The 27,275-nt window shown below is 39.6% G+C and overlaps 2 protein-coding genes across 3 annotated transcripts; one reads left to right on the top strand and one right to left on the bottom strand.

Annotated features, from left to right (window-relative positions):
• Positions 1-5,953: 5,953 nt before the first annotated feature.
• GPX8 (glutathione peroxidase 8 (putative)) lies at positions 5,954-10,058 on the bottom strand. 2 transcript variants are annotated; one of them, XM_042839566.1, is made up of 3 exons: positions 9,852-10,058; positions 8,994-9,255; positions 5,954-6,792 (listed from the first exon to the last, which is right to left on the bottom strand). In XM_042839566.1, exons 1-3 carry the CDS (start codon positions 10,056-10,058, stop codon positions 6,629-6,631), a joined length of 633 nt encoding a protein of 210 aa, XP_042695500.1. In that variant the 3' UTR covers positions 5,954-6,628. The 2 variants fall into 2 exon arrangements, with proteins under 2 accessions (XP_042695500.1, XP_042695501.1); XM_042839567.1 differs by lacking the exon at positions 8,994-9,255 and having other exon boundaries at positions 6,628-6,792.
• Positions 10,059-12,778: 2,720 nt separating this feature from the next.
• LOC122171791 (cell division cycle protein 20 homolog B-like) lies at positions 12,779-23,274 on the top strand (the record flags this gene model as incomplete). Its single annotated transcript, XM_042839565.1, has 6 exons — positions 12,779-12,846; positions 14,414-14,535; positions 17,268-17,364; positions 20,433-20,543; positions 22,241-22,437; positions 23,180-23,274. Coding segments are annotated over exons 2-6 (620 nt in total), but the record flags the coding sequence as incomplete, so codon positions are not given.
• Positions 23,275-27,275: the final 4,001 nt, after the last annotated feature.

Raw genomic sequence — 27,275 nt, 5'->3', positions numbered from 1 at the left:
CGGGAGCCCTGCGGTCAGGTCGCTCAAACGGAGGGCTCAGCAGGTCCGCAGGGATGGACTGGGAAGGAGGAAAGTCTGCCGGGGGGTGGGTGAGGGCGGAGGAGTACCGGCTATGGATAACGGCGCCTGGGGTCCCAGCGCCCTGTGAGGATGCGGGGCTGCCGCTGCCCGAGGACTGCACCTGTCTGCATCCAGGAGGGATGGGATGGAGGGGGAGGAGCTGCTGCCCCTTTGGGAACCGCGCATCCACTGAGTGCCATGCCTCTTTTCTTTCAAGGAAGAGTTATGAGTGTGCTTGGAAAAGCCCTTGAGTGGAGCAGGGAGCAACACGTACAGAAAACGGCTGAGGTAAGGGCAGAACAGATGTTTGCTCTTGGCTGCTTGTGCTGAAGTGCTCCCTTTCTGTATTTCTGGGGGAGAGAAAGGAGGAGGCTCTAGAATGTGATTTTGAGAAACAGCTTTTTACTTTCTTCTTAATACTTACACCTTCTTAACTGCAGGATCTGAAATGCTAAATAACACAAACTGTGGTAAAGCTGTTGAGGGGAGGATTCAGAACCATCACCAAAGTGCAGGATGCAAGGCACAGGTACTTTGTGTGTGAAGGCACCAATAACAAAACCTGGTGAGACTATGTGATGGAGTGGGTGGCACTGTAACAAACAATGACCACACTGAAAGTGCTGAAGTGGGAGATGAGCAGTGTGCCCATAGGTATGGGCATGGTACAGAAGCGTTGCCATCAGCATGCTGAAGATATCACACCAAAATTGATACTGTACTTAGGTGACACCAAGGGAAAAGCTGTGTTGTGGAAGCAAGAAGAGATGGGGCTCCAAGAGAAGGGGCTGGAGGCAGCTGGTGGCTGAGATGGAGCGGAACGCTGCAGCCTGGCAGTGCGTGTTAGCTGTCTGTTGTCCCAAGGTGCCAACAGCTGCTCACGACGCTCCAGACTGCCTCGCTCAAGAGCATCGTGGAACGGCAGAGATGGCTCATCCTGTGGAACCAGCACAAGTCTGTTAAACCAGTGCTGTTCTGCAGCTGCTGACAGCAGCACTCAGGCAAGTGAATGTTCTGGTGTATTGTACTGAGAATTCAGGGCCGGTGCAATTTAATTTGAGTGATCTAGGAGCTGTTTTTAAAGAAGCAAGGGAAAAGCTTCACATTTGTTATTCACTCAATTTGATATAAAACATCTAACTCAGCAGATGTCTTCAGCATTGTTTCAAAGGGCTTTCCATCAACACGAGTGCTGGGGGTAAAGTGTTACCTCCACCCATCCTGTATCTCTGAACTTGACTCTTGGGGTCTTCAGGCTTTTCTCATAGCTGTAAATGGAGGCACAGTGTGCCTCAACACCTGAAGTTAATTTTTACTATGAAGTAATTAGTGATAATTGTTATTTCAGAATAAGAAAATATACTATCATGAATTAGACTCCAGGCTCATTTACTGTCAAGCCTGGGATCCTGCAATTACTGATGTAGTTGCCCATGGACAAAAAGGACAGAAACAAGTGTGTGTAATATGAAGTGGAGATAACATACTGGTGCATGTGAGAATCTGTTAACAACAATTTTCTGTTCCTTTTTTTGACAGTCTGGGATCTGATTCTTGTCACACTCCACATGGGCTTTGTGTTACTACTGTAATTCAAGTCTTACCAAATCAGAAACTTATATGTGCCATGAAGGCATTTACTGCTTGAATATATATATATATATATATATATATATATATACATATATATATATATATGTATGCATGTTTACTTTAGAGCACGAATCTCAAAAGAGGAAACAGTGCTGAATTTAGGTAAGCAATAAAATATGTCTTCTAGGCACGTGCATTTCATGACAAATCTCACTCTGCATGGACCCTGTGGTGGGAAGGCAGTGTGCAGTTAGCGGCTGCTGTGCTGAATGGGGCAGCCACTAGCGCACTGCCACCTGCTGCAGGGACAGACTGCCGCTGTGGGGAGGCGGGCACTTTGGTCGGAATTAGAGATCGGATTTCCAGCAGTGTGCGGTGGGGTGGCAGTGTATGTTAGCTGGTTGAAACTCTTAACATCAGCTAACATGCAGTTGCTATCCTGCTCCACATATCTTTAGCATCAAACTGGAGAGCTGCTATTTTTATGTGTAGAATCTTTTGCATCATCTTGATTGATTTTGTTTTGTTTTGTTTTGTTTTGTTTTAATTTTATATGTATTTTTGGCTCACTTTTGGAATAATATTCCCGTTATCCAAAGAACTGAGAGAACTTTTGACTAATTCAGTCTCTGATTTTCATCTGCACATAGATACCAAGGCAGCAGGAGTTTAGAAATACTTGAAAGAGATAGGCAGTTTGTTCAGTAGCTATTAGTTCAGTTAATTATTAGTTCAGTAGTAATTTGAAACAACTTTAAACTCTCTGGAAGTTTTCTTAAAACTGAATAATGATTTAAATGATTTTAAATTTTTTTTCTTAAATTCTGTTTAGTGATATTTGGCAAATGCAATCAATGTTATTTTAGTTTTATTTTTAATGAATAATTAGAAATTTTCACTAACTACCTGAAGGCTACAACTGAAAAAGTAGTTACATTTCCATTCTATGGAAAAAAAGAGAAGTCCATTTTAGAGTTTTTCTTCTCCACTTGCTTCACAAAGTAACTTCATTTGTGACCATAGATGTCCTAGAAATCTGCATGTAGTCTCATCAGGAAGCACTATTTGAATAGGACATAGTATTATTTCTCAGGAGGATGTGGGCTGGGAGCAAATTGATTCATTGAATCAATTGAACCCTTTTGATTCATGTTACACTGCAAACTTCTATCACACACACTGCCACAGGCAACAAAATACTAAGTTTATCCTCATCTTGGCATTTTACAGAAGGCAAAAAAAATCTGTTTATTATAGGAGCACACAAAAGAAGCAAGTAATATGCCTTGCAAATCTTCTAAATGAAGATCTGTGAAAAGAAATAGGAGCAATGTTTGTGAAGCTCTGCAGTTAGTGTCCACCTAGCGCTGTGTGTGGTGATTAGGCAGTGTATTGTTAGTTCGCTGCACTTCATACACCAGCAACTAACTACACTGCCACATTAGCACATCACTGCGTCACTATTGAGACAGGAATGTAAAGACTGTTATTACAAATACCTCATCAGTTCCTTAGCTGGTGTGGAGCCCTATGCCAGCTGAAAGTAGGTTTGCTAGGTTATGCAAACTGACGGAATTGATAAAAATATGTTTAACTGTGTTTTACACAATTATGTGGCTAATTAAACTAGCTATGCTGCTTACTTAAGTCAATAACTTAAGTAAAAACTTCAGGTTTGGGTCCCACGTGAATGTTTTCTTATGTCTGTTAGTCTTCGGAACATTCATCAAAATAAGGACAGTAGAACCACGGATGTGGTTTTGGCACTCTGCTTTTTCTTTACTGCTGTAGGTCCTACTTCAGGTGAAGAGGTGTGTGATTCCAGCTCAGGTGAAGCTCACTTAAATGGGAACTGGCAGAAACACAATGGTTATGATTCACTGAAATGTACTTCCTTCGATGAAAAAAATGATTGAAAATGAGCAAAAGTGAGTAGGGAAAGAAATATCTGATGAACTGTAGTTAGTGTTGATGTTAGTGAATTCCACACTGAATTGGTGACACTTAGGTGTAAATAAAATAATCTTGAAATCATCTAGTGCACTGAAGTAGGTGACATACAGTAGTATGGCCTCACTTCCTGGAATCTGTGGCTCTGAAAGCAATCCTGCTTGCTCTGAGGGAACATTGTTTGGCCTGAGGACTAGGACAAAAGGAGACAAAGAATAAGCAGAGAAGAATCATAGAATCATGGAGTGGTTTGGGTTGGAAGGGACCTTTAAGATAGTCTAGTTCCAGCCCCCTGCTATAGGCAGGGACACCTTGCTCTAGACCAGGTTGCTCACAGCCCCATCCAGCCTGGCCTAGAACGCTTCTGGGGAGTCCCCTATTTCTCCTTCTTTACTATGTAAAGAATCAGGCTCACACTCAAAGGATATTCATTGCAGAGGTACATTTAAAAGTTTTCAACTACAGATGGCAGTTTATTCTATATGTATATTTTGTCAATAAATGAATGGGAGGAGCTTAATTTCTAAGATTTTTTTTTCTTTATTTCTTTCCCCATCAATCCAAGCATCGCAAAAACAGCACTAACACATTTAGGAGTAAAATGTCCAGGCCATCTGTTAATCGTGATCCAGAGGCAAAATGTAGGAACCAAGAAAAAAACAGGAGCAAAAATCACATAACTAGAGAGTTGAGATGATAAAAGGCCAAAACCAGGACGGAAATCCAGATGGCAGTAGGAACAAGAGACAGATCCAAAGCAGGGAAATAAAATAGTTCTGGTTTGATGAGGAACCTGACTGCATAAGAAAAACTGTATATTGCTTTGTAAATTGGAAAGTCATGTTGATAGGAATACTGATCATGCGTAGAGGCTGTTCAGACTGGCAGGAACAATATCCAGCTAAACAAGCTGCCCAGGGCCAGAGTTCAAAATTTGTCTGCGCAATTCTTTGCACACTTGTCATTTTTTTGGCTTTACCATGACAGAGACAGGTAAGGTGATATCATGGGCTATAGTCTGTTCCCTATAGGAAGTGCAGTGCCTTTGTCTTTGATTGGAGGAGCGAGCATGAGAAAAGGAGCTGGTCTTACTGACTAAAAAAAATTTTTTTTGGGAAGTCATGCTACAGTTTCCAATATTACGTGAATTAATAGGGAATTGTCCAAACGGTGACAGAGCTGGATTTAAAATATATCCACCCCAGTGTAAATTTTATTGGAAATATGAACTGTCAGCTAAATGATAAACAGTGGAAGTAAAGAGTATATGTCAAATCTAAGGAGTGAGGGAGGCATAGAATAGGATATTATAGATGGAATTTAATAAACCTTAACATTTATGGACTTGGCTCTGTTAATCTTCTAAGGGCAGTTTTAGCTGAAGTTGGTGGGATTATTTGAGAATCCAACAGACAGTTTTTTATCTGTTAATAGTGCTTGTAATATAGTATATAGTTTTATAAGCAATATCTTATATAAACCATAAGTGGCTATTTACACAAATATGCTTTCAGGTAACTGTGCTGAATTTTGAACATTATCTATAAATTTGTGCTTGCATAACAGTGTTCTAACTTGCTTCCTATTTATTTGCCTTTTCAAATCTGTGTAAATCTTATAGATAAGGATGCTTTATTTTTACCAAGAATGGTTTTAAGAATGTATTATAGTACTGTTTGAACTGGAAGGGACCTTTAAAGGTCATTTATTCCCACTCCCCTGCAATGAATAGGGACTTCTGCAGCTTAGTCAGGCTGATCAGAGCCTGGTCCAGTCTGACCTTGAATGTCTCCAAGGATGGGATTTCCATCACCTCTCTGGGCATCCTATTCTAGTACCTCACCAACCTTGTTGTAAAAAACCTTCTTCTTCTTAGTTCTGAGATGCTGGTTTCTCTCACTTCTGTTCTCTCAGCTCTCCTTTAAGACTTAGACAGCTGGAGCAGGGTCTTTATTTCTCTTTACGGTCTCGATCAATTAATTTACTTCAATTCATTCTTTCAGTCAAAACATTTGGCAATTTGAACTAGAACATTGGAACAGAACTGGAAATGGTTTTGTAGTTACATGCTGGAGTGGGAAAACTGCAAGAAGAGAAGGCATGAATCTTTGTCTCCCTTTTCAGCTTCTGTTTGGAGGCTTATTCTGGTAGGTGGCTGGGGAGCATTGTATTGGACAGCCTCAGAAATCTGTGCTAGCTGCTGTCTTTTAGAATACTGTGCTGTTGATTTGTGTTGCTCTTTAAATCCTACTGTAAGCACTCATATATATGCACAAAGGCCCTACCTGCATCCAGGTCAGAAAACTGGAAATCCAGCAAATGAGCTAGTAGCCAAGACCTTCTACTGCAGTGCAAATGTATGGAGAAGGCTAAAGAAGACAAAAGTATTGCTGAAAAGGTGAAGTGAATCAAAATACACACAAAGCAAGCAAAGAAATATTTTTGCATCTTTTACTTCTAATAATATTATTTTCTATGTACAGTTTTTTACAACTAAATTGACAGCTTCACAATTCAGACATTTTCATCTGTCAATATTATAAAGCTGGTATGGTCAGCTGCATTTGTCTCTATAAACCCTAATATGATGGCTCTCAGTTCCACATCTTTCAGTCAAACGGTTATGTATAAATGGAATATCAAAACTTATTTTCACTGGCACATGGAAAATGATTTTTTTTTTGGTACAAATACTGAGTAATTCATCACCAAACCTCTTCTTTTTAGCTGTTTGCCTACTTACGACAATTATAATTAGCTCTTATTAGCAATTTAAAGAACTGTATGAAAACTGAAGGTCCGTTCCTGCAGTGTTCTGATTGCCTTGCCATTTTCAGTAATCTCAGTGGTTCTTAAGGCTGTTGCAGAAGTCATCCCAACATTAATTGACATAGTGTAGCTGAAGATACTAACATCAAAAAGAAAAAAACATCCCCTGATTGTTTTTCTTCTAGCAGCATTTCCCAGGAATGTAGTAAGGCTGTTCATCTGTGCCACTGAATGGATTCACAGAGTGAACGGTTTTTCAGAGGTCTTCTCTTTTTTTCATTATGATCTGTCTAATTAACGATGCTATTGCTGGCTTGATACTTTCTATCGACTCTTCAGGTCTCCAGAATTTTACAACTTTACCCTCAGGACTGACAAGATATTTCCAGAAATTCCAGCGAGGTTCTTTCTTTGAAGAATCTGTAAGAATGGCATAAGATAATTTTAGTGACGCCCTTTCTCTTGTAATTGTTTCATTATCCTGCAGTGATTCTACATATATTCGTTTTGAACTATATTAGTAATGTTATGACTGTAAGAGGACTCGGTGATAATCAGTGGGTATGATGGTGTAAGAGATTATTCTTTTACGCGATTCTTGCTTCTTTCCTATCTTCTCTATTGCCCTTCTTTCCTTCCCCGTCTCCCTGATTAGGATTTATAATAAACTGGTTGGACCAACATTTGAACCATTGTTTCTCATGCCAGGTATACAGATATTAAAAGAACCTCATCTCCCTCCTATAAATTGGAGTGAGACAGACGGAAATTCTGACCCAGCTAGTAACCATATCTTTGAAGACTTGTTTTATCAAGAATCAGTCTTTAGGTGACATAATCCCAACTCTAAATACTCTTTCAGTGATTATTAATGTATAAGAATATCTTGAGTACAAATGCACAGGGGATGGAATGATGATGCTACAAATGTTTCACTGGTCCAGCAAAATGTCTTGCTGATGCTATGAAAGTAACAAGAAGTAGTTGTGTGAAGGCTCTGACACCATGTTCTACTGCCAGTGAATTCTTTTTTGCATTGAGCTGTTAGTGCTGGAAAAATGCTAGCTAGAAGTCACAGTCAGGAGATGTAGCATGAAGATGTTCAGCCTTCTGAATGTCAAGACAAGCAAATGAAGGACAGTTTCCTCTTTAACTGAAGATGCACAGTAATTTAATATGAACAAGTGTGATTCAGAAAGGAAGAAGTTGTTATTTCAAAATGTGTGAGCATCGAAGTATCTTTCTCCCTGTATGTTAGAGTACTGAATGTGTGAATATAGCAGACCTGGTTCTGTATTATTATCTGACACTGGGAGTTATTATCTGGGTCCAGTGCCATCCAGCTCTAGCACCTACTTGCCCTTGTCTTCTCTGTAATCAGAAGAGAGGCATCTCCAGACTGCATTCAGTAATTCCACTAAATCAAGGGGCAATTCATAACAGTAAGGGTTTGCCTGATATATTTAGTGATTTGCCTAGGAGGAGATAGGAAGAAATGCAATTCAGATGACAACAGCAACTACTTAAGAGTCTCCTAAAAGAGGAGGAGCATGACAGTAGTTTTCAGGAATGTACGGGAAAAAGAAATGGGTTTAAGTGGCTTAAGACATTTCATTTAAATGTTGATACAGTTTTCTGACAAGAGGAGCTGTGAAGAACTGGAATAGAGAGAGAGGTACCTGCATCTCTCATAGGACTACTGTGATTATCTGGAGAAGCACCTGTATCTTGGTAGCTACAGACATTGGCTTGGTATTAGCTTATGTAGCTGTGATCCCGTTTGTGGGCAGGAAGATGCAGTACATATTTGGGCCTCCTCCTTCCTCATTTTCTAGATAAAGAGATGTTAGAGAGAACAGCTATGTTCTAAATATCCTTCTTTTCATAATATCCGTTTTTAGTATTGGTCAAAGATGTGGCCAAAATTCAGGAGAAACAGAGGCTTTGTGAGGTTTTTGGACAACTGAGCAAAATTTCATGTTGCTTGTGAGAGTGTGAGCACCTAAGTCAGCAAGTGCTTTCTGCAACAGTACTGCATAGTGTTTGTGAAAGTGGGATTTATAGGTTGGGTCCTGAAGCTCACAAGACAAATTAATGCATTAGTGGTTATATATCCTACAGTGTGTAGGTTACAGTACTTACAAGCAAGACATATGAGTCTATGCTAAAGGAGGATTTTCTCATCTGCATGTTTTTATGTTAAATTTTCCAGTAATATTAAGGCATCCTTAGTTATATTTTTCTCTGTAAAAAAATAAAATGCTTTCTAACAAAAGTAATGTAATCTGACATAGGATTTTGTAGATGGTTCAGACCTTTGAAACATCTACATCCATCACTGTATGTTTCTATCGAGGTTGGTCACAGTAAGATATTTTATTGTCAATGAGGAGAAATGGATGCATTCAGGGTACAGCTCTTTTCACTCTTCTTTTTTTTTTTTTTTTTTTTTTAATATCCTCATTAAAATGAGATAAGTTGTGTGCACGAAGAATGCCTTTTTTTCTCCATAGACTATGAAGACAAGTAATGTATGCTCAGACTGGGCCTGCTAAACTCCGACTGGAGTTGAAGAAGAATACCAGTAGAAGGTAGCTCAGTGCAGGAAATAAAATAGTTACCTATTAAAAATTTAAAGGCAGGCTCTGCTTCTGATCCCAGGATCTTGATTTTGTGGAAAACAGGGAAGGTTACTCCGTAGTTCCCTTTGGCAAAAGCCTCTATTTCCTGGCTTGAGCCAGGCTCTGATTCTCCGAACTGATTGCAGGGGAAGGCCAGCACAGTGAAGTGGGAGGGACCAAACTCCCTGTGTAGATCTTGCAGAGCGATGTAATTTTTGTCTGTGTGTTGGCAGTAACTCGCCACGTTTACAACCAAAGTTGCCTTTGGAGAAATAAAGTGAGAACACTGAGAAAGAAACCGGAGATGGCATAGAGATTTCATTAAGTCTTAACACGAGATATCCCCCTACTGTTGCAGTGTTGTTCCTGCCTGGGAGCTAGACATAATTTATCTGATCATTATTTCTTTAATCTGACAAAATAATAGCAGTTGAAGCATTTACTTTGAGATATCCTGCTTTAAACATTCAGTAAATGCATAAACTTAAAGCTTACAGTTTTAAGTAAAAAAACCTGTGTATTTAGAACAGACATTAAAGCCATATTCTCAGATATACCTTTAATATTCGACAGAACATGCTGCCATTCTTAACTAAGATCAAATGCACAAATTCAATTGCAAGACTATATTAATTTATAATGAATAAAACATTTTTTTTTCTTTTATTAGTTCTAATAGTTAATTCTGGAAGCAAGCCTAAAAAAAATAAATTTCTCTCTAGCTTATTGCTTATGTAACAGGAATTTAGCACAAAACTCTGCTGTAAGTTCCCACAACAGACTGTCTTGTTCACCAGAAATGGATGTCTGCTTTCCAATGAAGAATCAAAGACAATACATAAAGAAGTTGTAACTTACTTTCCCTCTGTACTTCTCCAAGGAAATGATTCTTCCCCGCGAATCCTTGATTTCAAAAGAATAAAAATCTTTAGTTTTAGGTTTAAAAAATCTGAGTTGCAGTAGGCAGAGGACTGCCGTGCAAAAAACCATTGACAAAAAAACAACAAAGACTCTAGCTTTAGGCACTGAATATTTCAGAGGATAGGCGGTTGCGAGAGGCTCCATTTTTGAAAAGATCAGAGCCAACGCAGGCCTGGAATGTGAAGGAGGAGCTGAAACATGAAACTCGCAACTCAGACTAGAAAGGACAAGCTGCTCATTTTGACACAGTTTCAGAAGCAGCCGTTTCACTTCAGGATGCCGCTGCTCGCCTTTAGAGTGCTTGGTAAAGTATGGAAATGCCCCCTGCTAGGAAAAAATAAATAAATAAAAAGCATGTTGCCATCACCTAAGGATGCTGATTGCTCTGTTTGGCCAGCTTTTTGTGGAGCACTGTATCAGCTTGCACACTGCCCTGAGGAATTGCCCTGGATCCTTGTTTTGTGTCTGTAATGCAGCTCTGGCACCCCTTAAGCACCTCAGGTGTCCCTGGCACAGCTGCTCAGTGAGACAGGCCTGAGTTTGAGCAGTCTGGGGCCAGCTGTGTATGTAAGGCAGGTAGAACTGCAGATAAAACTTTGGGTTTGAGTGCGTCTGTTGCTTTTCAGTGGCTTTGATACCACCTCAACTTCACTTGATTTGTACAATATCATAATGATATGTTGAATAATTTCTATCATGTTCTCTAAATAGATAAGCTGCATGTTTCTTGAACAGGAGTCTACAGAGAGTTTCATACTGTTCTGTTGAGAGATAATGTTACTATAATTCAGTACCTATATGGATGTTTCTTGTGTCCTGGGGATATGTGAGGCTTGGAGTCAGCCTGGCCATGAGCCTTCAGTGCATGGTGTTTTAACATAAGTGACAATGCCAGCTTTAAAAGCAAATTTGAATGTGCTTGATTTCAGAAATGGAAAATGCAACAGGCAGGATGCTGGTGCTTATGTCTTGAAAGCTTGTAATTTTCAATGAACATTATATCAAAAATATATGCTGAAATATCTAACAATGATTAAGAATCCTATTATACTTGCTGTTCTTCCTTACTGTTCTTGATACTTTCACTCTTTGCTCTAAAATGTTGCTTTAAAACTGTCTGAAAAGCAAAATCTGGTGTTCAGTGTTATCTATGCTCTCACAATTTAAATTTTGGTACATTTTTTAAAATTTGAGTTTCTCTGATGCACTTGTTTAGGAGTTGTCTTTTTGAATGGATTTAAAAGTAAGAAATGTTAATCTGTTATTTGATCTTGTTTTAGTATTCGTAAATATGTTAAGTGCGGTGTTGAAAATAATAACTTGAGCAAGGCATCCTGCTGGTGAGAAAATTCTGAAGTCATAAATGAAATAAATCTTTCTTTGGGCAAAGATAGAAAGCCAGCCTGGTTCCAAACAGCCAACATGTAGTTTTGTCTGAGTGTTTTTATCACAGGAGTAACCAGCCCAGGACCTCAAACTAAATGTCTGAAAGGTCAGGTCTTTCATAGGCCACTATTGTATCCTAGAATGTGAGTGACACAAATTTGGCTTTCTTCTCTTATGCGTGATCATGGCAAAAAGTGCACGTTCATTTTTTATCTATACACCAATAAGAACTAGTTACACCATATCCTCATCATGCCCTTGTCTTACTGCTCTTCAGGCTTCCCACTTTTACCTGAAATTTTGCCTTCCTTAGTTTAGGTTTTTGTCACTTGCCTTGACCTGATATTGTTAATTCATTCAGGAGTGTTTACCTGACTAGCAGAATTTTTCATTTCATATCTATATACGTATTTTCTTTTTTCTTCCCTTCCCCCCCCCTCCCCTCACTTTCTATGTGCTGCTTCCCTTCTGACACTTAAATCCCTAAAGTTGTTAACTTCTCTTCTTATTTGAATATTTCTTTATGGAACGGTAAATATCCTGTTGATCAAAATACATGGCAGTAGTAGCCCTCCTAGCTTTGAGCAACTCCTGTGCAGTGAGGGTAGCTGCTGCTTCTGTGTGAGCTGGGAACGGTAAACCCCACTGATCACTGTGTCAGGAGTCATCTTCCTTAATTCTTCACGAGCTGAACCTGTTTACATGCAAGTAATTGAGTTTATGGGCTGTCCAGGCAGCTGGTGGAGTCACCGTTCCTAGAGATGTTCAAGAATCACATAGATGTGGGAGACATGGTCTGTGAGCATGATGGGGATGGGTTCATGATTGGAATTGATGATCTTAGAGGTCTTTTCCAGCCTTAATGATTCCATGATTCTATGACTCTTGTGAAAAGTTGCTCTCCTGAACTCTGATTACTTTATACTTGATATTTCTCTTAACCTAGAGATCAGTAGGACATTTTAATTTAGTGACTGTGAATCTCTATCAGCTCCAGTTTTGGTGGGACTCCTGCGGCTAGCTGTGGGCAGTGAACGCCCTGTTCGTCACAGTGCGCTCCAGCCCTGCAGCCACAGGAGCTGTGTGGAGCAGGATACCAGCTGCCCCAGTCCATGTGCAGAGCTCTGGAGGCTGTCCTCACCCTGCAGAGTTTTAGCCAGGCAGGAGTCTACATTCAAGTGTTGTTCCGGGTGTCCTCAGGCCAAGGTCCATTTCCATGGCTTGCTTGTTCTGAGAGAGACTGAACTCATGAAGACTTGAGATAGTGTGAAAGGACAGAACAACATTCTCTGATGACGGGTTTTGGTGTTTTGCCTCCCTTTGCTCGTGCAGGCCCTGGGTTCAGACGGGACCACGTACTCCGGGTTTGAGAGCTCCATCAAGAGGAAGCTGACGGCCAGGGTTCCGGTGGCGAGTAGCCCTGTTGTCACAAGGTGGCAGCAGCGACATGCGGGAGGCCTCACAGCAGAGCCGCGCCGGGCTCGCAGCGCAGGCCTTTGTGCCCTCCGGGGCGCCCGGCTCGTCAGCACGCGCGGGAGAACTGCAGGTGGGGCAGGAGACAGGGCGGCATCGTGAAGGGACTGCTGAAATCAGCAGGAGCAGGCAGTTAGCGCAAGGTGTGCCGCTGTGCTTCCCATGTCCTAGTGGACAAGGGCTCCGGCTGCTGCAGTGGCAGTCTGTGCAGGCAATGAGATCAGAGGCAGCTTTCCTCTAGCGGGATTACACTGCTGACATGATAAGAGAGCCAGGCCCAAGGTTCTGGCTACTACTGCACAGGCAGACAGGACAGCAGGCCATACATCTGGTTGACATCAAATGTGGCAGTTAAAAGACAAGCCTAAACCTCTTTTTTAAGCAAGTAATTTCTGTTGCAGGCGAACTTTTTTTTGCATCTGCAATAGAATCTCTTTTGTTGTTGCGCTTTTGCTTATGGAGTAGCTAACAATAACTGACAGGACAGAAAGAATTCTTGCAGAAGACCTCTCCCTTCTGCGTGTCCTTTCCACTGCACATGGATACCACTGACCTGGCCGTAACTGCAGAACTTTGACCAGTCTGCGTGCCTGGACATGTTGTAGTGCACACTTACAGACAGCACACTGGTAGAGAAGCCTGCCCTATGTTATTCTCCCCTCTGATGCCTCAGGCTTTAGGTATTGATAAAAGTCCTGTCTGCCAAGGAGCACTCGCCTGCAGTTCATCTTAGGGAGAGGCTTGTCTGAATGCCGTTCAGAACACTGCTTAAACTTTCGGGACTTTGACATGGTCTGAAGAACTGATTCTGGAGGAGGTTATTTTTCTCCATCCACAACAGAGGGAGGCTGAGGAAAGAGTAAAAGTTTAACCTTTAAACAAGCTCACTCCTACTTCAGTAGTGGTAAGGAAAGGTGGAGAATGGTTTACACACTGCATATACAAGAAGAGCTTCCTGGAATAATGAGGGAAATAAACAAAGCACATTCCTTGATTAATAATGGAAATATTTAGACAGCAAATAAAAGATATTCTTTAGCATTCCTGATGTGTTCCCATGAGGCTATGACTATGACTGTTGGAGACAAACTGAAATTCTGTCTTCTGCAGAGCAGAATACTCTTCAGCAGTGTGGACATAAGGCATGCCCAGCTGTTGGAAAATCAGGCTCTTAAGCAAACTCAGTTATACATTATCTCAGTTTGTAGAACAGAAAGTCCTGGATGTTGTTGCCACCAGCACTGGTGAAAACCAGTATGACTTGGATTTTATGTGAGGTAGGATCCTCTGTAGCCAGTGAATTGATATGAGCTACAGAAATAAATGTAGCCTGTTTATAAAGTGAGTGAGCAGTATGACATTTTTCAGACATCTACTTTAAGATGAGATGAATAGCATAAGTGTCTGTTTCATTTCTCTAACAATAAAGGGAAAACAGAGAGACCAGTTCAAATGTCAGTGTTTGTATTGTCCCATTTAGTATGTCAGATAAGCTTTTAATAAGTAATGTGCTGAAAAGTACTTGACTTGAAATAATTCTCTGTAAATTAAAAAAAATATCTTTAGTTTTTATTATATATATAATGTATATATATATAAATTATATATTTATACTATTAAAATTGTTTGTTTGTTTTCAGTGATGGATAAGATGCTTAAGAAACCCTCCATCATGAAAAGTGCTGTGACTCTGTCTAGCAGGCACACTGCAGCAGGCTTGGAAAGGAGAAACGACAGGAAAACTGAACTACAAAAAAAGCAGGTGAGTAAATGCTTATAGAATATTTGCTGATGTGTTTTATTACCTCATCTTTTGTGCAGATGCTACCATATTTACATTGAGAACAATAACAAGAAGAGATCAGTTTAGGAAATGTCCACTAGAAAAATGTCAGGAACAATTGCTGTATCATTAACTTTATTTAGTGTATTTCTCTTTCTGAGTAAAACTAAATTGAAGGGCGATGAATGACTCAGTTTTTCATGTGATTCAAAACCACAGTGAAGATCATTTTGTCAGTCGCACAGGATGTAGTACATTTTGTCACGTAGACAGAATGGGCTACTGTAAAAATTTTGCCAAAAAGTAGCTGTGAATAAAGTTTTTCGTCATGACTAGAAGCTAAAAGGTAAGTAGTTATGTTTAACAGTTGTTGGTAGAGGACAGAAGAACGCATGGAATCTACTATGTGAAATAAAGGCTTCAGATCTCCTCCCACTCTGGTGCTGTTTTTTATTGCTGAACACTTTACCCTTCATTTTTACTAGTGGCCACTGACACAAAATTTCGTTTCTCTTTAGGCTTTGTTTATTTCCTTTTAGTCATCTTAAATAAACCCACTCATTTTTGTTAACTTACTGAAAACTGACTTCTCATATGAATCACGGTGATACTTATCTGTGTTAATAAAAGTTATTACCATTACATATACTGAAAGCAAGGTCAATATTTTCATGCTACCTGATTGTGACTATTGTATATATTAAGTTATAAACTTGTAGTCACTGACCTGCATTCCCTTTCCTGGACTACACCAATTACAAGGTCATAGATACCTATTTTCAAGAGGTGACTTTTTTGAGAGTAACTCCTGAGTGAGGAAACTTGATAGCTGCACACCTAATGTTGTTGCTTGTACTGGTTTACAATTCTTAATTGTTGAGAAATTCCCATGAGAGTGTCAAAATAAACTTCAAAGAAAAAGAGGTAATGTCAAGATAGCTGGACTAGAAGTCTGGTTGGTTGTTTCTTTTAATACTTGTACTTTTGAAGACCACTGAATGTTGCAAAACAACCTATGCATTTACAACATCTTGAGAAACCCAGTTTTCATGACAATGACTTTCCTTTCTAAGTAAGCAAATTATTCTGGAAAAATCACATGTCAAGAAAAGTTCTTTCCAGCCTTTTCACCCACCGTGATCTTACTGGAGAGTGTGCATTTTAAGATTGTTGAAAAGGGGCCTAGTAATCTTAGTTGTATATACCCCACAGAGAAATTAAAGAAAACCTTTTTGTGAGATAAGTATGAAGTAGCATTGGTAAAACGTACTTTTTTTGCTTCAGTTTTTATGTGATATTAAAGGTGATTGCAGTGACTTTACTAATGTCAGTGTTAGTCCTTCATATCTCATTCTCTTATTCAGAGTTCTACACCAAGGACCATAACAACTTCCTGTAAGTTTGTTGTGCGGGTCTTTGAAATAACATTGTGGGATAAAATCTTCTCACATTCCAGTGAATGTATGTGGTCTTCTTGTGAGACAAAAGATTGCTTCCTTGTACATACAGTAGGTTTTCCATAGAAATATCTGCACTTATTTTAGAGGCACAGATGCAAGCAATCAGATTAGCTTTCTGCCAAATTGTCTGTATAAATCATTCAGAAAGTTCCTCTCAAAGCTGACGGCTTGCTATAGAACAGCTCTGATATTTGAAAAAGAAGAACTTTTTTCTGGTTGTTTTTGCAAGACATTTCTTATCATGATTACAACAGGGTTTTGAGGAAGAATAAAAGTGAATGTGTTTGGAAAGATAGATTTCAGAAAAAATTTAAAAAAGAACATACTAAATGGCTGGTGAAAACATCAGTAACATTTCCACCTGGCTGTAAATAAGGAGTTAAGGACCAAACAGACAACAAGCTTGAGAGCATTCATCTCAGTGAAAAAAACCAATAACATTATGAAGAAGTGCGCATTATTAAGGATTATATATACATACATATACATATAGTCTTACCTGATGATCTCAGCCTTACCTGAATTTGTCTGAAGACTTAACATAATTTTTTTGAAGAAGGAAAAAATTCCAATAACAATTAAGGTTTCCCTGTACTTTTCTTCTGCATCATCTGTTTCTTTGACCCCTGGGTAGAGGTTTATATAACAAAAAATTCTTAGTTCTCTGAGACACTTTGCTTACATTTTTAGCACCTGTGGATTCAAAATGTGGTACTGGTTTAACAAATAGGATCATGGAGTCCAGACATTTGGACTTTAGCCAGGGTGAGGACTACAGTAGGTTTCATGCTGAATCAATTACTCTGCAGTATATGCACCACAGAACTGATCAGACCTAAGGCATTAGATACATTGTCTGCATGCAAAGAAACTTGGTGTTGTGTGCTAACAAAATTAGCCTGAATGCCAATTCAAAGGAGGGCAAGAAGACACTAAAACTCAGTGAGTAACACATAGAGGCCTAAAATATCTTCCAATAGTAAGATGACCTTGTTCAGACAGCTTTGTTAAAATGTTTATGATCATTAGCAGTGAATTGGTATTTTATGGAAGGGAAGATCATTACTGTAGATGGAACATACGATTTGGACATTGATATTCTGTATCTTTTGCTGAATTCCTACCCAGGAGTCCAGGTGTTTTAAAACTTAAGAAAGTTCAATACTTCAAAGGTAGTTACGCTAACCATGGTACTTAAATATGTTCTTGACAGATTTCTTCATTCATATTTTCACTTCTATGCATAGACAGAAATGTACTACTCAGCTTCTAATGGTCCAAGAAACTGGATATAGCATGGCAGAAAGTGACATGAAGGTCTGTGAAAAAGCCAGTTGCATCTGGAAAGGTATGTTCCACTGTAGCAAATACCCCATGTACAATGAATGATAAGATAGAACAGGCTGCGTCTACACTGAGAAAATCACCAGTTCCCACAAATGTTACAGAATAGTGCAAGGTGGCTGAGATGTGTATACTGCTTGGATCCACTTGCCCTGCAGTTCCCATAGCCTCTGATGATACGGATCTCCACCTCTTCCATTGTGGTTAAATGCTTTATCTATCACCTGGCTTGCCTTTTGGCCCCATCAGACACATTGGTGGCCCTAAAAACAATTTCCCTTTGGCTTTCCAGTTTCAGATGTGTGAAATAATGTAGGTTTTTGCTGCAGACTGGGCCCAGGGTATCTATTAAATGGTGTGTTGGGTACATGAGAGAGCAAGACATGCAAACCTGATGGGATCTTGCCACACCTGCCTGTAAGGAAAGGTAGGTGGTACAAACTATCCCTTGCTCTAGTCACGATTTCATCTAACTGGGAGCTGATTGATCTCCTCTAAAAATATGAGAATGAGTGAGCATATAGAGACTGTGAACGAGTGAACTATAAGCCAACTGGGATGCGAGGAGCTGATCTGTAAAATAACACAGATATTACAGTTTTTTTTTAATATGAGGTTGTTCATTAGGCATCAGGCCAATATTTTGTTATGTTCTGTCTTAGGTCATTTTTTTCTGTGGTCTGGCTATTTCTGTATGTGCTGAATTCTTAACCAGTCAGGACCTGATTCATGCTCATGTAAGGACAGTGAGAAACAACCTCTATATGAGCCTGAAGTTCAGCTCCTGTGGAAGAAGTTGTGAAGTATGTGATAGACTGGTATATATTTGTTACTGTACAAATAAAGCTTAATTCAGAGCCTTCAGAAGCATCAGTATAGGGATTAGTCATAGTATGTTTTTCCTGATGGCAAATGAATACATGTATCAGGTATACTGGGTTTTATTCCACCCACCTACCTGTTCACTGAGTGGTCTTGTGTTACAATACTACTTACCACTTCTCGAGACTTATTTTGAGAACTGACACAGGCACGTGAAAATCAAAATTCTTTCAAAAGCCAGTGATAATCTTCCAGTACTCAGGTAAAATAACACAAAATGAGATAATGAAGCTTAATTTCCACTGATAAAAAAATTCTATAAAGCACATTCGTGTGTCCACAAAGTATGTGAATAGAGCTGCAAGCGTGATTTCTATGAATTTGAAGTGAATTATGCATGAGAAGAGAAAAATGAAATAAGTTATACAGATAATTTCATCCTTTCTCGGTGCTTAACCCCAGCTATCAGTATTAGAGATCATTCTCACAGTATCTCAAAAGTGTTGTCGTTCTCCGGCTGTTGTAACTAAGTGCTTCAGTTTTCTTAAACCGTTGTACTTGGCTGGGTTTGGAAGTGGTTGATAATATCAAAAACAAGACAAAACAAAACAAAAAAGTAGATGTTTAAAATACATATTTTTCTGTACACCCTAATCACAGTTCAGTGGTATTAAACCTTTTTTATGGTTAGAATGGATTGTTACATGTTGTATTGGGCAGGTAAGGTCTTACAACCAACCATTCCTGCAAGTCTTGATTTTTTTAATTCCACAAACTTTTAGAAGAAAATCGCTGTGGCCCTTCTCTTGCCCATCTTCTGCTTTTATTTGTATAGAGGATTTGACTGATTTGCTCTGTATTATGTGCATACCACTGATATTTCTGGTGCACTGACCCCAAAGCACCTGGGGCAACATTGGGACAGTGGAGAGGCACCTCTCATAAGAAGACACCGCCACTGTAGTAAAGCCCTCGGGCGGCACTTCTGGCTCATTCATGGAAGCTCCTTCCCATACGCATGGGCACTACATCCCTGATGGATGTGCTCTAGGTCTGAGCTGCATCCCAGTGAGATGCACCACATCACTGCTGGTCCCAGGTGCTCAGTGGGCAAGAGGCAGCATCTCAGAAGCTGATCAGGGTCATACTCTAGTACATTGATGGAAGACTGAAGGCCTTGGCCTTGCTTTTATTGGTTGGTCTTGATGGTCTGAGAGACCTTTTCCAATCTTGATGATTTTATTATTCTATGATTCTATGACAGATACCACAGCTGAAAGGAGAAACAATTGTTTTTTGACAGAAATTCATTTTTGGCTGGGGGACAAGACTGAGATTGAAATAAGTATGAGATAAAGTTCTCCACAATTTGTAATTGATAAGGCTTCTGTATAAGATTATAATGTGTGTATTTATATTACAGAGTGCAAAAATTTTGTCAGTGTTGATTTTTACTAACAGAAAGAGTGGTTGTTGAATTGGATAATGTCTTCTGCCTGTGAAGTTTTGGCGTTCATTCTAAGTGCTCTTCTCTAGGGAATATTTCAAAAATGAAGTCAAAACATGAAGAGAAATATAGAAATATTAGTTTCCAGATCTCCATGCTGCATATTACAGCTAGATAAAAATGTAGCTTTAAATGATTAATGGTGATAATGATCTTTTTTTTACTATGATGCTTAGCAGTTGTTGCAGAATCACGTAGACAATGACCACAAAGGCTGACTGTTCTGCTTGCTCATACTTGAAACTTACTGTTACTGCTTTGTTTCTGAAGTTTGTGTGGTCACAAGCTTAGAATGCTGTCATCAAAGTGGGTTTAAAAACCTTTTCCTGTGCTAGGTATTCAAAGAGGAGACTGTTGAAGAGAAATTAACACCAGAAAGCAAAAAGGTCAATTGCTGCATGAGGGTTTTGAGGTGGGAGAGCCCATATGAACTGCTACTGGCAACTTCTCACAAAAGCTAACCAGACAAAGACATGAAATGTATTTTGTAATGAACTGTGATGCAATTTAAACAAAACACAGCAAACTCTATTCTCCACTGTAGCTGAGTGCATCCGTGGAGATATGATAGAGCTATTAAAAGGAAGATTTCACTTACTTTTCTGTGGGGTGTTTTGGCCTAACCAGGAGGAGTTAGACCCATCTAGACATCTGTGGTTCACAGACAAAGACTAACATAGTGACTGTGAAAGGCTTTGGTGTTTTGCATGACTGAACTGTGTGTGATGACTCTTCAAATGCAGGATGCCAAGAAGAGATGCAGAATGAGTTCAGAGCTGTTACCATCATGAAGCCATCAGTGACATTGGAGCCAGAACTGAGGCTTCATATTACTGGTTTGCATGATGATTACTGTAAGTTATTTTCTTATGACTGAGGCTTCTGCAGAGATTGAGAACACTTATATATATTTCAAGAAAGATGGCAAGGGTGTTTCCCCTTCAGATCAAATGGGAATTCTCCAATACTTATGCATGATGTCATTTTTCTTAGACATTTGCAGCTTGAAAATGAAAACTGCCTGTCGCAGAATGTAGAGATCACTGATCAAACCCTAGAATCATTATCACCTAGGTCTCGTGCAACTTTTTTCAGCAATAGGTCTCAATTCACATTTAAAATCAGACCAGTGAACATACCTCCATGCTAAGGACATTTCAGCTGTTAGCAGTCTGTAAACACAGCAACTTTATGTAACAGACTTTGAAATCTCTAGTTATGGGAGAAACCAGTGATTTGTTTATGGTTTAGATGATAGATATCTTCTGAACTAAATTTTCACCTACATTTTTCGTGGTAAAATTAAACATGCACAGAAAAATGCATGGTTTTCTGTTCTACGTTGTCAAATATATGAAAGCACTTCTGAAACCATAACAATTCTATAGTTGAAAGTGTTAGAAATTGTTCCTGTTTTTCGTTTTTTTTTTTTGTTTTTTTTCCTTTTTCTTTTTTTTTTTTTTCCCTAAGGTATTCTTCTTGATGCATTACATTCTTTAGATGTAAATCTATGAGCAAGCCAAAAGTTTGTTTGCATCCAGATTGAGTCTGGATTTCTATATGAGTGATTTTTCATGATTATGCACAAGGTGTATCCACAAAACAATAGCATTAGTAGAATTCTTTGGAAGTTATTTTTAGTGCATATTTCTGACTGTAGGAATCAGGACTCTAATCAAACAGCTGACTGAAAGATTAAGCTGTTCTTCAGAGTGATTTTAGTTACTGAAGCACAGCATCAGACCTTGTCCTATGCTAACTATTTTCTTCAGGGATCATTTAAAATGACTTTTAAGCTGTCATAAATGCAACAGCTGATGATTCGCATTGACATCAGAGTGTGTACTGTTATTCTGTGTCACAATTAGATGTTGCATAACAACTCTTTCTGGCCTGTACTTTCTACCTGACACAGCAGGCTGTTCTGAGGCTAACTGGTGTAATGACTTCCTTTGCCAGGGTCTGTAGTGCACCTAACATAAGTGGAAACAGTATTTCTTGCATTTGCTTACTGAGCAAACTTTGTGGGAGAGGTGCAGAATTTCCCTGAATCCTTTCTGCATTTTTCTTCTGTTACATGGAGAGTAAATGTTAGTACTAGCTCAAGGAAGAACTGTAGCATATAGACTTTCTCCTATGTCTTTACCAATAACATGAATTATTTTGGAACAAGAATGTTTTTGCAATTCTAGCTGGTACTGGAGAACACTTATTTCTGGTGACAGAAATTTGAGTGATGCAGCCATCCAAAATGATGGATGATAGGTGTAAAAACATTTAGTGAGGAATCTGTAAGTCATATTCTTCTGTATAAATATACAGATTTGTGGTAGTTAACCTAATGAAGATCTTTTCTTGTTAGAAATACTCACCTTCATTTAGTTCTCATTTATGTCCTAGTTGAATATGAGCTCATAATGGCTTCATTGAAGCAATGCTATGAGTTTTTCCTGTAGCTATTAAAAGAAAGCCTCTGCCCAGCCATAACCCCTCCAACCCCAGCTTATTACCTCTAACCTTCTTGCAGTAATTTTTAGAAGCTTTTTTCTAGATCTAAACATACTGGACTGGAACCTTGAAAATCTCATTGCTGTTGCTCTGGGATCTGCTGCATATATTTGGAATGGAAGAACTCTTCAAGGCATTGAAAGCATTGGTTTAAATTCGAGTTCCAAATACATTTCATCTCTAGCTTGGATAAAAGAGGGAACTTGCCTTGCTGTTGGCACTAGTGATGGAGAAGTGCAAGTACTTAATATTTTACTTTTTTGTCTTTCTCAGTTTTTAGCTGAAGTGTCCATTAGACAATCTTCTTTGCTTAATGAAGCAAAACAAGAAAGTTGGCTAAAATACAGAAAAACTCTTCTGTAGATGGTGTATAACAATTACATCGTCCCTCATGTTACAGAATAACTGCACAGAGGGACTCAGATTTTCTTTTCATCAGTAATTGGAACTCTTTAATTATTTTTCTCAGCAAAGGCCAGTCTTGTATCTCTCTTGCTAAGATCACTCTAGTAGAGACAGATACTTTTAGAACTTCAGCAAAAATTGTACTCATAGATTCACATCCCTGAATTTCACTTCAGATTATACACATAAAACTCTGTCTGCTGTTGTAGCACAGTCCTGTTTTGAAAGGTCTTTGTTGGATGTTGGCTGTGATACTGAATAATGTGGGGATCTATCTGGTAGAGTTCTGATTCAGCACGCCAGTGCTTTCATACACAGGCTTCCAAATACTGGTGTATAAATAGCTTTAAATTTAGAAATGCACATTCTCTTAAAATAAAATAAAGTGAAATATTGTGTGAAAAAAATAGTGTGAAATGAATGAGCTTGAAGTTGTCTGTATGTCATATCAGAACTGAATAGTGTTTACCTGCAAACAAATGAAGAAAACAAAGACATTTCTCTCTCTCCCTCTCTCTCTCTGTCTCTTTTTCTGTTAAATTTGCATTTGTTCTGTGTGTTTGTTTTGTATTGGCAGCTGTGGGACATTGAAAGGAAAAGGAGGTTGAGAAATATGTTTGGCCACCTGTCTGTAGTTGGAGCTCTGAGCTGGAATCATTATATTCTGAGCAGGTGAGTGCTATAGTCTATTCACAGAAAGAATCCTGATGCTTTCATCTAGATAGGCATCCCAATTATTTGATTCGTTTTTGTTGGTTTTGGTTGAAAATGCTTTATTCTTTACCAGCCACCACAGAAACAATATGTAAGTATTCTTTATGTCAGGAAAGCAACCAAATGGAATTTAACCTGCCTCTTTAGTCTCTGTTTTTACTGTTCTTAAGAAATCCGCCACCGCTTCTAGAATTTCTGTAAGATGTGGAGCACATGGTTGTGGTTTTTTTTCGGAATATTTGAGCATTAATTGATATTATCTGCAGTGGGTCCAGATTTCAAAAAAGATACCTTACTCAGTGCAAGGGAGAGGACATGTAGCTTAGGCTGCCCTTCCACTGACTTTTCAGATGCATGGCAAAGCACGGTTGTTAGAGTTACACTCTTCTCTAGCTGTGTATCTGTGAGGAAAGGCCAGTTCAGTGCTAGCCAGAACCTGAACCCTATTTTGAGGAAGGATCAAAATTGTTGCCTTTTGCCCTGCCAAGTTGAATATTTTATATTTGGGCATCATTTCAATATGCAGACTCATGAGAAGGATAAAGCATCCAATTTTGTGTTTTATTCATTTTTTCTCTCAGTTTCTAGTTCAGATCTTTGTCTTAGGCTTGAAGAATGCGAGGGAAAACTTGATTATAAAGGATGTTTCTCCTATTTTAAAATAATGTGATAGTCTTCTGTTTTACTTAAACAGAAATTATACCCAGCATTCACTGATTATATTGTTAATCTCAAAATGAAAGTTGTTATCTCCTGATGAGATCACCAGAGGTAGTTTTGTTTCACAAGATGTTGTGGCTTTTGATTCTGTTGGATCTGCTAGGCAGAGTAAGATGCAACATTACCAACTGATCAACAGTTAATAAAATGCTTTGGCTTTTGCAGAATGTTTGTGAATTACGTTACAAATACACATCTTCAGCGTCTGCTTGGCATAACCTTATCACAGTCAGTATTAGTTTCAGTTTGCATTTCAGCTTAGCCAAAGAAGTGAAAGCAATAAAAACTTACATTACAAATCTTTCTGAATAGAAATTGATTCTAAAATTCAACATGAAACTGTGAACTACACTTCTTGTTGATAGATTAAGTTCAGATGACATTTATTTCTCTTTCTAGGTTTGATATTAGCCAATTACTTACTACACAGTTAAACTACCTGTATAATCAGAAAAAAATAGAGTTAATATTCATTGCTACTAAAATAAAATCAGCATTTTTACAGGAAACTTCACTATAAGTTGGTACTTTGATACTTTGGAATAGCATACTAATTCCTGTAGTTAAAAATAGACTGATGACAAAACCTCAAGGATATCCAAATACATTTCAGTACAGCAGATTAATTTGTCCTAATTAATTGGTTCTATTTGTATTTAGCAAAATAGATGCAATATTTTGTGTCAAAAGAAAATAATATTGACTTCACAGAATCACAGAATTGTAGGGGTTGGAAGGGACCTCCAGAGATCATCGAGTCCAACCCCCTGCCAAAGCAGGTTCCCTACAGCAGGTCGCACAGGTAGGCATCCAGGCAGGTCTTGAACATCTCCAGAGAAGGAGACTCCACCACCTCCCTGGGCAGCCTGTTCCAGTGCTCCGTCACCTCACTATAAAGAAGTTCTTGCGCACATTTGTGCAGAACTTCCTATGCTGCAGCTTATGTCCATTTCCCCTTGTCCTGTCTCCAGAACAGAAAAGAGTCTGACCTCGCCATTCTGCCCCCCACACCGTAGATACTTACAGACCTGGATCAGGTCCCCTCTCAGTCTTCTTTTCTCAAGGCTGAACAGACCCAGTTCACTCAGCCTTTCTCCATAGGAGAGATGCTCCAGGCCCTTCACCATCTTTGTGGCCCTCCGCTGGACTCTTTCCAAGAGATCCCTGTCTTTTTTGTACTGGGGAGCCCAGAACTGGACACAGTACTCCAGATGAGGACTTAGCAGGGCAGAGTAGAGGGGGAGGATCACCTCCCTCAACCTGCTGGCCATACTCTTCTTAATTTAGCAAAAAAACCCATTTCTTTTCAAAGAATATTCTCTGGAGCCAAGGCCTCTCACACTTATTCAGTCATTGAAAATCTCTTCATGTGTAACACTGGCAATTCAGTCCATTTCTGTTGGTTAGATTTTCTGCTTATTATTTTGGAGGAGGTCTGCATCGTTTTTCAGAAAGCGAAGCCTCTGCGTATAATGACATAATGTCGTGTATCTTCCTAGTTATTTTCCATAAAGACGTGCTTAATATTCACTGGTGAAGTGCTTGGTTGGAATTTTACTAATTTTTTGTGGCCTTCAAGAGTTTGAGAAGTCCATAATTCAAGCACATCGAATGACATTTCCTGCAATCAGTCACTTAATGTAAGTGTTTATAGATTTTCCAAATTAGTCAACTTGTATCTGAAGATTCTTTAAGAGTCTGTGTGTCTCCAATCAACATAGCCTTACATAAATCTGTTGCAGTAATGTGAGATACTTGTTTCTCAGTTATTCAGATACCCTAATACAAGCTGGGGGATGTGAAGATGAAGCACAGCCCTGCCAGAAAGGTCTTAGGAGTACTAGTGGATGGCAAGCTGGAGATGAGCCAGCAATGTGCCCCTGCAGCTCAGAAAGCCAACCTTATTCTGGGCTGCATTGATAGAAGGGTAGCCAGCAGGGCAAGGGGGTTGAACCTTGCCATCTGCTCTGCAGGAGAGAGACCACATGTGGAGTACTGCATCCAGATATGGAGTCCTCAGTACAGGAGAGACATAGTCACTCCGTAGTTGTAGTGTGTCCAGAGGTGGGCATACAAAAAAATGATCCATGGGATGACACATCTCCTCTGTGAGTACAGGCTGAGATATCTGGGGTTGTTTAACCTGGAGAAGAGAAACCCTGGGGAGACCTGATTGATAGTGCCTTTCGGTATCTAAACAAAGTTGTAAGAAAGACACTTCAAAATTGTCTGTTTTTAATGGACAAGGGAAAATGGTATCAAACTGAAAAAGGGAAGATTTAGATTGGATATGAGAGATTATTAAATTTTTTACAATAAGGATGGTGAGGCACTGGAACAGTGTTCAAACAGATGGTGGATGCCTCATCCTTGGAGACATTCGAGGTCAATCTAGACCAGTCTCTGAGCAACCTCATCTAGTTGTAGGTATCCCTGTTCATTGCAGGGGAGATGGACTGGAAGACCTTTAAAGATCCCTTCCAACTCTAAGGATTCTATGATTTTATGATTCTGTGAGAATATGTATAGAGGTTGATTATCTCAGTGCCATAAGAATAGATGGAACACTCGATTTCCAGTGCGTGTCATGGTGTCCAGGAGATCAAGCACAGCTAGCACAGGTTCATGAAAGGCATGCCATGCTTGACCAACCTCATCTCCTTCTACGACTGGGTGACCAGACTGGTAGACGAGGGACAGACTGTTGTCTACTTAGACTTCAGCAAAGCCTTTGACATGGTTTCTCACAGGATTCTCCTGGGGAAACTGGCTGCCCGTGGCCTGCACAGGTATAGCCTTCCTTGGGTGAGAAAGTGGCCAGAGGGCTGTGCCCAGAGGGTAGTTAGTGGTGAATGGAGGTAAGTCCAGCTGGCGACCTCTTACAAGTGGTGTCCCCCAGGGGTCGGTACTGGGGCCCATCTTGTTTAATATCTTTATTGATGACCTAGAAGAGGAGATTGAGTGTACCCTCAGTAAGTTTGCAGATTACACCAAGCTGGGAGGTGGTGTTGATCTGTGTGAGGGTAGGGCAGCCCTTCAGAGGGATCTGGATAAGCTGGATCGCTGGGCTGAGGTGAATGGGATGAGGTTCAACAAGGCCAAGTGCCATGTCCTGCACTTTGGGCCACAACAACCCCATGCAGCGTTATAGGCTTGGGGATGAGTGGCTGGATGAGTGTGAAGAGGAAAGGAACCTGGGGGTGTTGGTTGATGCTCGGCTGAACGTGAGCCGACAGTGT

The sequence above is a fragment of the Centrocercus urophasianus genome, unplaced genomic scaffold (assembly GCF_019232065.1).
Source record: "Centrocercus urophasianus isolate 14NV4802_14NV808 unplaced genomic scaffold, USGS_Curo_1.0 seq_968, whole genome shotgun sequence".
NCBI classification, from domain to species: domain Eukaryota; kingdom Metazoa; phylum Chordata; class Aves; order Galliformes; family Phasianidae; genus Centrocercus; species Centrocercus urophasianus.
The sequence above is the reverse complement of the archived record's forward strand: the minus strand, read 5'-3'. Positions and strand labels throughout refer to the sequence as shown.